The sequence below is a fragment of the Malus sylvestris genome, chromosome 5 (assembly GCF_916048215.2).
Source record: "Malus sylvestris chromosome 5, drMalSylv7.2, whole genome shotgun sequence".
NCBI lineage: Eukaryota > Viridiplantae > Streptophyta > Magnoliopsida > Rosales > Rosaceae > Malus > Malus sylvestris.
This window is the reverse complement of record NC_062264.1, coordinates 3,728,457-3,742,041: the sequence shown is the minus strand read 5'-3', so window position 1 is coordinate 3,742,041 and position 13,585 is coordinate 3,728,457. Positions and strand designations below refer to the sequence as shown.

Sequence of the window (13,585 nt, the reverse complement as noted above, 5' to 3'; positions counted from 1 at the left end):
TATAGCTCAAAGCTATTACAACAACAATTATGATGGATGATTGCTAACAAAAAAAGAAGAGCACTTTCTTCTTCTCTTCAACGAAGGGTTGCTGCACCCTCTCTATTTTCTGATGCTTTGCAGCTTGCACTCCTTTTTCTGCAGCTCTCTCCTCACTCTTCTCTAAAACAAAATGAGCCTCTCCCTCTCTCTTATTGCACCAACCGAACCCTTATTCTTTTCTTTAAGAAAAAGCCAAAGAGACATCATCATCACCCAATAAAAAATTCAAAAACATCATCATGACCATCAACTTTTCTTTTCAATAAACATAATCATGATGCCTCATCATCATGATGTCTTTCACCTTTTTTTACTTTTGATTTGTTTAATTAAAAGGTGGCCACTTGGCCACATACTCCAACACATTACAGTTCTTAAAAGGCTTAAAGTTTTGAATTTTAGAAACTGTAATGGTATTAGGGGTCTTCCCGGAGCGCTAGAAATGGAATCTCTCGAAGTTCTTATTCTTTCCGGCTGCTCAAAACTGAAATGGGTTCCTGGATTTGTGGGAAACATGAAAATGTTATCAACGCTTTCTTTAGATGGGACTGCTATTCAGGAAATACCTTCTTCAATTGATCATCTGATTGGGCTTATTTCGTTGGATCTCAAAGATTGTAAAAGTCTGTTATGTCTTCCTACTGCCATCTGTAGTCTGAAGTCTCTTAAAAATCTCAACGTGTCTGGATGCTCAAAACTTGAGACAATTCCGGAAAATTTGGAGGAAATTGAGTGTTTGGAGGAGCTTGATTTGAGTGGAACTGCAATAAGAGAGGCACCATCATCTCTCTTTCGTATGAAGAATCTCAAAGTACTATATTTACGTGGATGTAAAGGGCCTTCGCCTAAATCATGGAATTTGTTCCTTTGTTTACGCTTATTTTTGGGAAAGAGCCATGACCCTATGGGTTTGGTGCTGACTACTTTAGATTATTTGTATTGTTTGAGCAAATTAGATCTACGTGACTGCAGTCTTTGTGAAGGAGCAATCCCAGATGATATTGGCTGCTTGTCCTCTTTAGAGGACTTAACTCTCAAGGGTAACGATTTCGTTAGCCTTCCTACAAGTATTCGATGGCTTAATAATCTCAAGTTTTTAAACTTGGAGAGTTGCAAAAGGCTTGAACAATTGCCAGACCTCCCATCAAATGAAGAGTTAACTGTAACAGCTGATGATTGCACTAGCTTAAAAGTGTTGCCACATCCACCAAATATAAGAAGATTAAGGTGGTTTTTTTTCAGAGCAGTCAATTGCTACAGATTGGTTGGCAATCAAGCCAGCAATAACATGATATTTTCAATGTTAAAGCAATTCATTCAGGTACTCTCTCTCTCTCTCTCTGTAAAAATCTGTTTTTGCTGATATAATTGTTTCTTGGGTTACAGGGAACCCCACCTTTTGTCATTCATAGTTTCAATATCGTAACTCCTGGAAGTGAAATTCCAAAGTGGTTCAATGATAGAACAGTGGGGGATTCAGTAGTTGTGAAGCTGCCTTTTAATGTACACCCAACTAGAAGCAAGTTGAAGGGGTATGCTTTATGTGCTGTTTTTGCACCTCAAGAAAACCCAACTGCCCCCGAACTTGATTGTTTAGGATGTGATGCTTGTGGAATTAAATGCTTTTCAAGAGTAGGTCGATCGAAAACATCTTTGCTTGTGAAAGGGATTTATTATAAAGCCGGCCAGGTTCAGTCAGATCACCTTTGGTTACTTTATCTTTCCTTTAAGGGCTATGATCCTAATAATTACTGGAAAGGTGCTTTTCGTAAATTTGAGTTTTCATTCAAGACCTTTTGTTCGAGAGGAGAAACCAAAAAATGTTTGAAGCTGAAGAAGTGTGGGGTGCGGTTGGTGACTGAACAAGATGCACAAGACCTCAACGACCCCTACGAAAGCATTTCTCTTTACAAGCCTATCGACAACTCAGCAGATGTACAAAGTTCGATCAGCATGGAGAAAATAACTGAACATTTTGATGGGGCAGGGTCAAGTGAAAGCTCATCTATCCCTGCCACCGAATCACTCCAAAAAGGATTGAAATATGACTAACCGTCTTATGCCCAGTTAACCATTCAATTCCTTCAAACGGTACTTGAAAAGGTAAGAATACTTTTCTGTGGAAGAAATACTTTTCTTCCTTTTTATAAAACTATTTTCTTCCCATTTTCTTTTAGTTTTAGAATGAAACTGAAAGGCTGAAACAAGTGAAAGATCAAATCATCTCTGTTCTTAAAATTGCACAGCTCGGAAGAATGGCTCCTGCTGTTTTGGAATCTGATCAAATCAGTATGCGTTGTGGCGTAGGGTGAAACCATGAAAGAAGCTGTTGCTGGCCAAAGGTATCAGAATCTGGCTGTTGTCTGCTGACTAATTGACTGAGAACCATACATCCACATATATGTATATGTATATCAGTATATGATTGATAATCATGATAATGACCATGATTAAAGAGTTTTGACCCCAAACTTCTTTGTTGAAATCAACTCACCTTGATTACGTTTACCAAAATGTATTTAATTTGGTTGCTAAGAAAAATGTAGCATGATTCGAAATGAGCTGCAACTGTTTGGCTTAATTGATTATGAATTTTCTCTATAAGTAATCTTCTTCAATTCAAACAAGGCCGCAGCAGGAAGACTTGAACTCAAAAATGCGTTTTGAGTTTAAAAAACTTGACTCAAGTTGGATGCAAGATATGCCAGTAGTGTCTAAAAACCTTGTAGTCGGAGTAAATAAATTGACTAGAGACCCGACTGTAATTGTCTAGAAAACTTTGCAGATTACGGTTAGACACCATCACTTGTACAAAACGAATCGTACGAATACAAAATATGAGAAGGTAACACAACCTCTGCTTCTAGTAAAAACAGGCTTAATTAGTGAGGCCAGCTAGTTAGAGCCAACTTACACCTCGTGACATACAAAATCAGCTAGTTGGATCTACTTCAAGGCATCGTAAAGATGAGCTTTGCTCTCCTACGCATGGAAGGACGACAAAAAATTAGTTGATATTTAAGAGAATACTAGTCTGCTTTAGGCAGTTATGTCTTGTAGTTGTATGTGACATGCTTAGCGCCAACTTCATTTGTAATGTAGTAGAGTTTAGATCATTATTACACCCAGCTTGTTTCATGTCAGAATATCCCTGCATGAGCCTGTGTATCATCATATATAGATGTACATTTGATTGTTATATTGTTGAGATCTTGTGTTTATCATAACTTTACAATAATTGTTTCCTACAGTACTTGTTTTTCATACCATACGTAGTATGAATTTTGAAAACTATATAGGTTTTAGGCCATCTTCAACTGAAGGGTCCAGAGGGCCAAAGGGCCGAAAATAGCCCTAAAACCGTCTCCAACCGAGGGCTAGGCCAAAGGGCTCGGGAATCTGGGAGGGCCCCACATAATTTCAAAGGGCCAAAGGGCCAAAGGGTCAAAGGGCTGGCTATTTTTTTTTTATAGTTTTCCTATTTCTGTCGGTTATAACCGACAACATTAAAGAATGATTTTTTAATACTATCGGTTATAACCGACAGTAATAGGTATTCATAGGCAAAAAAAAAAAAATTATTTACTATTAGTGTCGGTTATAACCGACACTAATAGTTTGAATTTTTTTGAATATTTTTTATGCATAAAATCGGAGGGGACTTTGGTACAACAAAAAGTGTTAAGTTTGTGACATTCGCTAGATTGCTCCAGTCACTAGTATGGATAAGTATGTAAATGGATAGAGATAGGGAAGCAAACACAAGATGTACGTGGTTCACCCAGATTGGCTACGTTCACGGAGTAAAGGAGTTCTCATTAATTGTGAAGGGTTTACACAAGTATATAGGTTCAAGCTCTCCTTTAGTGAGTACAAGTGAATGATTTAGTACAAATGACATTAGGAAATATTGTGAGAGAATGATCTCTATTTATAGAAGAGAGTTTCTAATTTCATTCTGACATTGACACGTGTCGTGTTGTGATTGGTTTCTGATGTTAACACGTGTCGCGTTATGATTGGCTTCTGATGTCGACATGTGTCGTGCTGTGATTGGCTCCTGGTTGGAGGGAAACTCTTTTGGGTCCTTGATTGGCTCCTGGTTGGAGGGAAACTCTTTTGGGTCCTTGATGATATAACATTGACCGGTGCTCAGTAGTTTCGGGATTGGTTAAGTATGGTACAAACAGTGCTCCCCTAAGTTCCCGAGTGAGGGAAGCTCCTCGGTTGAGGACTTGCAAGATCCAAGCCATTGAGTAATCACGAAACTTCTAAGTACCGAAGTGTGGTATCATTTTCACTTGCCTTATCTGTTTCATATGTAGATGTGGCATCTTCTCTGGAAGTACTTTTCCTCCATCCATGGGTGGTATCTTTAACCGATGAAGATGCACAAGGTAATGTATCAATTTCACTTGAAGCTTACTTGTAGTTTCGGGCTTAGTCAAGTGCGATACAAACCCTATAGTAGGAGTCCCCCAAGTCGCCGAGCTAGGAGATTTGCCGAAGGAGGTAACAGACAAGGTAAGCAATCAGACTTCCAAGCAAGCAACCTGGATCGGAGGTTCGACTTCGGCTTCCAGTTAATTGTTCTCCTTCTCCTTGTGTCGTAAATAGCACCAAGGATAAGGAGAAGCAAATGGAGAAGAGATGATATGAGATACTTTTGCTTTTGAAGAAGTAACTTTCCACAGGCTTATTCTTAAACTGGGCTGGAGGGTTTTCTGGTTTCCTCCAGAGTATAAGGCCGACTCAAGAATTTGATGATCAAAACAAGTCCATCAAATCTAGAGTACGTTCGACCCTGATGATATGGGATACTTTTGCTTTTGACAAAGTAGTGGATGTATTGGCACGTGTTCTGTTACGCTTGTCTCTACATACTTCCTTGTATCCTTCTCACTTGCCCTATATGTTCATCAAGCAGATGTGGTATCTTCTCTGGAAGCATAAGATATTGAAGATGAGTACTCGAGAGTAATGCCAGGTAAGTAATCAGGCAAGGGGTTCCAGGCAGTCAATTCCTGACTGGAAGCTTGATTCCAAGTGCTGACTGATTGCTCTCTTTCTCCTTGTCTTGCAGGTAAGAACAAGGCCAAAGGAAAAGACAGGGAAAAGGCATAATATGGGATACTCTTGCTTTTAACCCTGATGATATGAGATACTCTTGCTTTAGTGTGGCTTGTTTGCAGAGGTATTATCTGGAGAAAAATAAGCTAAGTATTTCGAGAGACTCTGCTGAGAGTGCCCTCTCGAATGTGAAGAAAAGTTGAGTATTTTTTTTATTTGCAGGTTTGCCTGGCTGTGGAGGATGGAGGTCGACATATATAGGAGTCTCTCTAACAACAAGTAGTAGTGCTATTCCTTTACCCTTCTTGGTCATAGCAATGTAGTAGGAGCTGCAAGCTTCACGTGTTTTAACTTTGTCAGAACATTTTGAAAAAGTGGCCTGTGGTATCTGGAAAGCTGATGTTGCATATGAAGATTGCAGATAAGCTTTATCCAAGGAAATCTGTCTCTCGAAGTTCGGAGAGCAGTGCCTCTTTGGTTTTCGAACAAGCAATCATGTCGGGGATCTGGCTCTCGAGATTCAAAGAACTGTGCCTTTTCTATTTTTGAGAAAGCAATCTTGTTGAGACTCTGGCTCTCGAGATTTGGAGAGCAGTGTCTCTTTGATTTTTGAGAAAGTAATCCTATTGGGAGTCTGGCTCTCAAGATTCGGAGGGCGGTGCCTCTTCTATTTTTGAGTACGTAATCCTATTGGAAGTCTGGTTCTTGAGATTCGGAGAGCAATGCCTCTTCGATTTTTTTGAAGCAATCATGTTGGGTGTCTGACTCTTGAGATTCGAATAGCAGTGTCTCTTCAATTTTTAAGAAAGTAATCCTGTTGGGAGTCTGGCTCTCGAGATTCTGAGGGCAGTGCCTCTTCGATTTTTGAGCAAGCAATCTTGTTGGGAGTGTTTTCTCGAATGTAAAAAGGTTAGGCATTTTTTCCAGTCTGCCTTGCCACGGAGCACAGAGGTTGACACACATTGGGACTTTCTAGTTATCAAGCAGTGGTGCTGTTCCTTTACCCTTGTGGGTAATAGTAGGGTAGCTGGACCTTCAAAATTTATATGTCTAAACTTTGTCAGAGATCTTTAGCAAAGTTATCTGTGGTACCCGAGGAGCTGATGTTACGTGTGGAAAGTGGTGCCTCTTCGATTTTTGAACCAACGACCATGTTGCCCTTTCTTTTATAAGGGCACCAATTGTGTGCAGAAATACATTCAGAGAGTTATTACTTGTAGGAATTCTCCCTTTACTTCAGAGATTTATTGCACCTCATTTCTCCTTCATCATTTCTAAGAATGTCTGGCCCATCCGACCGTCGTTTTGACTTGAACTTTGGTGAAGAGGCAGTCATGCCTTCTCAAGACAACATATGATGCCCATCCTTCTTATCCCCTACTGGTTTTCTTACCGTTAGGGACTCTGTGATGAAGAATGATATGACCACTACGGTGGTGGGCAGGAACCTTCTCACTCCCAAAGATAACAGACTACTTTCCAAACGGTCTGATGAGTTGGCTGTTAAGGATTCTCTGGCTCTCAGAGTTCAGTGTGCAAGTTCTGTGTCTAATATGGCCTAATGCCTATTTACTTGAACCTGCCAAGTTGAATCATTGTCGACTGAAGTGATAAGTCTCAAACAGGAGATCAGAGGGCTCAAGCATGAGAATAAACAGTTGCACAGGCTCGCACATGACTATGTTACAAACATGAAGATGAAGCTTGACCAGCTGCAGGAATCTGATGGTCAGATTTTGCTTGATCATCAGAGGTTTATGGGTTTGTGGGTTTGTTCCAAAGGCATTTATTGCCTTCATCTTTTAGGGCTGTACCGCGTAATGAAGCTCTGAATGATCAACCTTCGGTGTCTTCTCCTTCTGGGGTTCTGCCCAGTACTGAGGCTCTGAATGATCATCCTATGGTGCCTACTCTTTCTGGGGCTCTGCCGACTGCTGAGACTTCTCATGAGCAACCTTTGTGAAGGCTCCCTCTTGTTTGTTTATTTTGATTCATGTATATGTACGTATTTGTAACTTATCGGATATATCAATAAACAAGCTTTGCTTCATTTCAACGTATTGTGTTAAATACACCAAGGCCTTCTTCACTAAGTTCTTTGAATTTTTTCTTTTGTTGAAGCTTGTATGTTGAACCTTTGAGAGTGAAGCATGTATGTTGAGGTAGTGCTCCCTTAATTTCCCAAGTGGGGAAAACTTCTCGGTTGGAGACTTGAAAAATCCAAGTCACTGAGTGGTCGTGAGACTTCTGAGTATAAAGGTGCAGTAGCATATGGTAGGTGTCCCCCAAGTCTCCGGTCGAGGGAGTTGACGAATGAGGCATTTCCTTTCTAAGTGGTAGCCCAAAACTCCTCCTTCATATATATTTGTTATGAAAGTTGTTAGGCCCAAAGAAGAGAAGGCCTAGGCAATTTTATTTTTTTTTTCCGAATTTTTGAAGTTTTTTTTTCGAATTTTTGAATTTTTGAATTTTTGAATTTCCGAATATATATATATATATATATATATATATATATATATATATATATATATATATATATATTAAAGCTTTATAGGTGAAGCTTTGGTGTTGAAGCTTTTGTAGGTGAAACTTTTGTGTTGAAGCTTTGTAGGTAAAGCTTTTGTGGGTCAAGCTTTTGTGGATCAAGCTTTTGTGGGTCAAGCTTTTTAAGGTGAAGCTTTTATGGGTCAAGCTTTTGTGGGTCAAGCTTTTGTAGGTGAAGCTTTTGTGGGTCAAGCTTTTGTGGGTTAAGCTTTTATGTTGAAGCTTTTGTGGGTGAAGCTTTTGTGTCGAAGCTTTTGTAGGTGAAGCTTTGGAGTTGAAGCTTTGGAGGTGAAGCTTTGGAGTTGAAGCTTTGTAGGTGAAGCTTTAGAGTTGAAGCTTTTGTTGGGTACCATGAATTGATTTTGCTTCACACTATCTTGATCAAGATAGTGTGAAGCTTTTGAGAATTTGTAGTGGTCCTCCATTGATGAAGCTTTTGTTGGTGAAGCTTTTATGGGTGAAGCTTTTGTGTTGAAGCTTTTGTAGGTGAAGCTTTGGAGTTGAAGCTTTTGTAGGTGAAGCTTTGGAGTTGAAGCTTTATAGGTGAAGCTTTGGAGTTGAAGCTTTTGTTGGGTACCATGAATTGATTTTGCTTCACATTATCTTGATCAAGATAGTGTGAAGCTTTTGAGAATTTGTAGTTGTCCTCCATTGATGAAGTTTTTGTTGGTGAAGCTTTTGTGGGTGAAGCTTTTGTGTTGAAGCTTTTGTGTTGAAGCTTTTGTAGGTGAAGCTTTGGAGTTGAAGCTTTTGTTGGGTACCATGAATTGATTTTGCTTCACACTATCTTGATCAAGATAGTGTGAAGCTTTTGAGAATTTGTAGTTGTCCTCCATTGATGAAGCTTTGTTGAATTTCCCTTTTTTTTTTTTTTTTTTTTTTGGGATACTAGAAATTTGAAAATGTGGGAGAGACAACATGTACAAATTTTGCTTCCACACTGTTGAGCAAGAGATTATGATGCAAGCCACACCTTGTAGTAGTCAAAGGTTTGGATGAACCATATAAATTGAATTTGCTTCGAAGGTTTGAGAATTGTAGTTGCCCTCCATTGATGAAGCTTTTGTTGGCACCATAAATTGGTTTTACTTCACACTGTCTTGATCAAGAGTGTGTGAAGCTTTTGAGAATTGTGGTTGAACTCCTTTGATGAAGCTTTTGTTGGCACCATAAATTGGTTTTGCTTCACACTGTCTTGATCAAGAGTGTGTGAAGCTTTTGAGAATTGTGGTTGCCCTCCATTGATGAAGCTCTTGTTGGCACCATAAATTGATTTTGCTTCACACTGTCTTGATCAAGAATGTGTGAAGCTTTTGAGAATTGTGGTTGAACTCCTTTGATGAAGCTCTTGTTGGCACCATAAATTGGTTTTGCTTTACACTATCTTGATCAAGAGTGTGTGAAGCTTTTGAGAATTGTGGTTGGCCTCTATTGATGAAGCTCTTGTTGACACCAGAAATTGGTTTTGCTTCACACTGTCTTTATCAAGAGTGTGTGAAGCTTTTGAGAATTGTGGTTGCCCTCCATTGATGAATCTCTTGTTGGAACCATAAATTGGCTTTGCTTCACACTGTCTTGGTCAAGAGTGTGTGAAGCTTTTGAGAATTGTGGTTGAACTCCTTTGATGAAGCTCTTGTTGGCACTATAAATTGGTTTTGCTTCACATTGTCTTGATCAAGAGTGTGTGAAGCTTTTTACGAGTTATAGTGTTTGCATTGTTACAGAGAGGAAATGTTTGAAGCAGATGCAAGAGAGCTGAATAGCTTGATCTTCGTATGCCATGCACTGAAGTTGTTGTTGGCTTGCAATAAAACTTTGTTGGTGACTATAACTCTTGTTGGGCATAAGTGCTCCCCTAATTGAGTTGTCAAGCTTGAGGGTTTTTTATAATTTGTGAATGATAGGAGTTCATATGTACAAGTTGTACCACTCGTCTTCTGGTAGGTGGAATGAATGGTGAGTTGCTTTCATCACTTGGTTGGTGGTACGAAAGTGAGTTCCTTCATCACATTTAGAGTACGGGTTGTACATTTCATCACCTGGTTGGTGGCATGAAGGAGAGTACGGGTTGTACATTTCATCACCTGGTTGATGGCATGAATGGCAAGTTACAAAATGATATTAGAGTACGGGTTGTACATTTCATCACCTGGTTGGTGGCATGAAAAAGAGTACGGGTTGTACATTTCATCACCTGGTTGGTGGCATGAAGATGAGTTCCTTCTTCACCTAGTTGGTGGCATGAGTGGCAAGTTGCCAAATGATATTAGAGTACAGGTTGTACATTTCATCACCTAGTTGATGGCATGAAGGAGAGTACGGGTTGTACATTTCATCACCTAGTTGGTGGCATGAAGATGAGTTCCTTCTTCACCTGGTTGGTGGCATGAGTGGCAAGTTGCCAAATGATATTACAGTACGGGTTGTACACTTCCTGTTGTAAGTTGCACACTTCCTCAACCATGGTGCTTGGTACTGCCAACAATTCGACCTGAATTTTTCTCCCAATCTTGTCTTCCACCGCTGAGGCGAGGCGAGCCAAAGCATCTGCATGACTGTTTGTCGCTCGAGGAATTTGGGTGATCTGGTAGTGGAAGTGCTTGAGCAACAATTGTGTTTGTGCCAGATATGCTGCCATGGAGCTATCCTGAGCATCAAAGTTGTTGGTGACCTGGTTAACCACCAATTGGGAGTCACTGAAGATATCAATTCATTGTTCGACGCCTTGAATTTGAAACGAAGAGCATACTCCATTGCCACTTTGTCAGGGGTCGTAAGGACTAGTCCTGCTCCACAACCCTGTTGATTGGACGAGCCATCAACATATAGGCTCCATGATGAGGCTGTTGGTTCTGTTTTCTGAGCTTCTGAGGGTAATGAAACCGCTTCTTTAAGCGTAGAAACAATGTCAACAGAATATGTGAAGTCGGCGATGAATTATGCCACTGCTTGGCCCTTATCAGCTGGCTTTAGTTGGTAGAAGATGTCAAACTCACCCAATGCTATCGCCCATTTGATCATTCACCGGGAAGTGTCAGGACTTTGGAGTATCTGTCGAAGAGGATGATTAGTAAGCACGATGATGGAGTGTGCATGGAAGTAAGGGTGAAGTTTTCGAGCAGACATGACCAATGCTAAAGCCAATTTCTCAATGTTGGAGTATCGTGTCTCCGCATCTTGTAAGGCCTTACTAGCGTAGTAGACAGGCCGTTCGACATTACCATCATTTCGAATGAGAACAGAACTTACTGCTGAAGCTGATACCGACAGATAGATAATGAGAGTGTCACTAACCTCAGGTTTGGAGAGCAGAGATGCTTTACTCATGTTGTCTTTGAGGTTCTTGAATGCCTCAGCACATTCATCAATCCATGTAATGTACTTCTTACTTCCCTTAAGTGCTTTGAAGAAAGGAGCACATCTGTCTATGGCCTTAGAGATGAACCTAGTTAAGGCTGCCACCTTGCCAGTAAGGCTTTGGATGTCTTTTGAAGTTACCGGTTCCTTCATGTCGAGGATTGCTTTGATCTTCTCGGGATTAGCCTCAATGCCTCGTTGACTTATCATGAAGCCTAAAAATTTTCCAGAGCCTACGTCGAAGGCACATTTGTTGGGGTTCAACCTCATTCGATACCTCTTCAGAATGGTGAAAGTTTCAGATAAGTTAGTGATCCTGAGTAAGCATCCATGAAGCTCAGGAGTTCACACCCTGCTGTATAGTCTATAAGTCTGTTTATGAGAGGAAAATGAAAGCTATCATTCAGGCATCCTTTGTTTAGGTCGGTGTAATCGACACACATTCTCCACAAGACCTTTTGGAGCAAGAGACTTTCCTTGGTCGGATTCTTCTTAACAAGGACAACATTTGCTACCCACGTTGGATAATTGACTTCGCGGACAAAGCCTATGCCTTTAAGTTTTTCAACTTCTGCCTTCATTGCCTTGTACCGTTCAGCGTCATAGGATCTTCACTTCTATCTTATTGGCTTGGTCTTGGGGTCAATACTTAAGCGATGACAGATGATATTGGGAGAGATGTCTGGTATGTCCTCGTATGACCAGGCGAAGACCTCAGTGTTCTCTTGCAAAAAAGAGATCAATGACAACCGAATGAATGGTGACAAGGTGGTGCCAATCTTCACCATGCGATCCGGATAATCTTTTGAGATAAAGACCTTCTCCAACTCTTCAACGGGTTGGGCTTGCTGGGTGAAAGAGTCATCTCGAGGATCGTCGGGTTGACTGTTGCCACCGTGAAGATCCAAGTTGGCTTCGTCTAGGCTAGTCTTTATGACTTAGTCATGTATAGAAAGGGTTTCCTTGGGCGCAGGCAAGTGTTGTTGTTTGATCGAAGTGTTGTAACATGATCGTGCACTAAGTTAATCTCCTATGATGTAACCATTGCCATAAGGGGTTGGAAATTTCATCAACAACATATGTGTGGATACCATGGCCTTGAGATCATTGATGCATGTGCATCCCAAGATGACATTGTATGCCGTTGGGCAATCAACCACCAGGAAGTTAGTGGTAATGGTAGCTGTGTAAGAGCATATACCAATGGTGAAAGGTAAGTGTATGCTCCCCAAAGGTTGCACGATATCACCGGAGAAGCTTATCAGAAGGGAAATCGAGTGATCGAGCAAGTGTTCAGCTACATTAAGTGCGCTGAAAGCTTCGGCAAACATGATATTGATCGAAGCCCCCGTGTCTACTAAGATTCGTCGTACTTCAAAGTTGGCTATGTGAGCTTCCATAATCAGTGGGTCGTTGTGAGGGTAGATTATACCTCTTTCTTCCTCAAGGTAGAAACATATTGGATCCTAGTTAGGCTTTTGATGCTTGCCTCCCCTGATGTCTTCCACGTGAAACACTTGGTGGCCAAACCTTAAAGCTCGTTCACTATTTTTCATGGCCCTGTTGAAAGATTTAGATATGGGTGTGCCACCACTTATGGAATATATCCCATTCACCTGGCGTTGGTTACGATTACCCTTTGGAGGGTGAAGGAGGAATTGATCAATTTTTCCTTCACGTGCCAAAGCTTCAATATGATCACGAAGGGTGATACACTTCTCGCCGTCATGGCCGTTATACTTGTGGTAGCAGGAAAACGTGCCCGTGTTCTTCGTGGACTTGTAATCCAAGTGCCTCGGCTTTGGCTTTAGTATTAGGTGTGTTATGCTGGGGTAAATGGCCACGCATGTGGCGTTCAAAGGTGTGTATGTCTCATACCTCGGGGTAGGGGCTGTCCTGACATGTGCTTGACCCACTGTGTTGACTGCCTGGGGTCGGGGATTATCATGGTGATACCCTTGGTTATCGCGGTTGTGTCTCTTGCTCATTTTACTAAAATAAGACTGGTGAGGATGGAAATCTTTCCTTTTGCCCTGAGATTGATATGTCTGTTGACTTGGCAAAGTATTAAGTAAGGCAGGGGGAGGCACCGTTGCCGTTTAGAAGGTCGAGGTCTTCTCATTTGGTTGGATCCAGCTTCCACTACCGACTTGCTGATAAGGGGTGGGTGTGGGGGGTTTCCCTTGATATGTCCTTGCCTCGGCAGAGGCATGGTTGTAAACCTGTGCCATCACCTCAGAGTAAGTCTTCCAAGTGTTGGCATTGATCATGTACTTGAAGAAACAATCATGTAGGCCTGTCGTGAAGGCCTTGAGAGCGGTCTTGTCATCTGCCTCAGTGCAGCGAGAATACTCATGGCTGAAGCGACCGGCATACTCTCGTAGTGACTCGTCCGGCTTCTGGCGAATAGTGTACAAGTCATCTGCAGAATGCAAGCGACCGGTCTGGAAAATGTGTTGAAAAACAAACAGTTTCCTCAATTCCTCAAATGAGTCTACCGTCTCAGGTGGAAGACGGCAATACCAGTTTAAAGCTCTACCAGAGAGGGTGGAGGGGAAAAGAAGACATCACT

General features: G+C 41.2%; 1 protein-coding gene across 1 annotated transcript; it reads left to right on the top strand.

Moving 5' to 3' along the window:
• Positions 1-400: 400 nt before the first annotated feature.
• LOC126623746 (TMV resistance protein N-like) lies at positions 401-2,603 on the top strand. Its single transcript, XM_050292727.1, has 3 exons — positions 401-1,363; positions 1,429-2,145; positions 2,289-2,603. Exons 1-2 carry the CDS (start codon positions 485-487, stop codon positions 2,092-2,094), a joined length of 1,545 nt encoding a protein of 514 aa, XP_050148684.1. The 5' UTR covers positions 401-484; the 3' UTR covers positions 2,095-2,145; positions 2,289-2,603.
• Positions 2,604-13,585: the final 10,982 nt, after the last annotated feature.

What these genes read in the sequence shown, in the direction of transcription:
- LOC126623746 (XM_050292727.1), top strand. Translation starts at nt 485, where the DNA reads ATGGAATCTCTCGAAGTTCTTATTCTTTCCGGCTGCTCAAAACTGAAA. An exon ending in TGTTAAAGCAATTCATTCAG is followed by an intron (nt 1,364 to 1,428) that starts GTACTCTCTCTC and finishes CTTGGGTTACAG; the next exon opens with GGAACCCCACCTTTTGTCAT.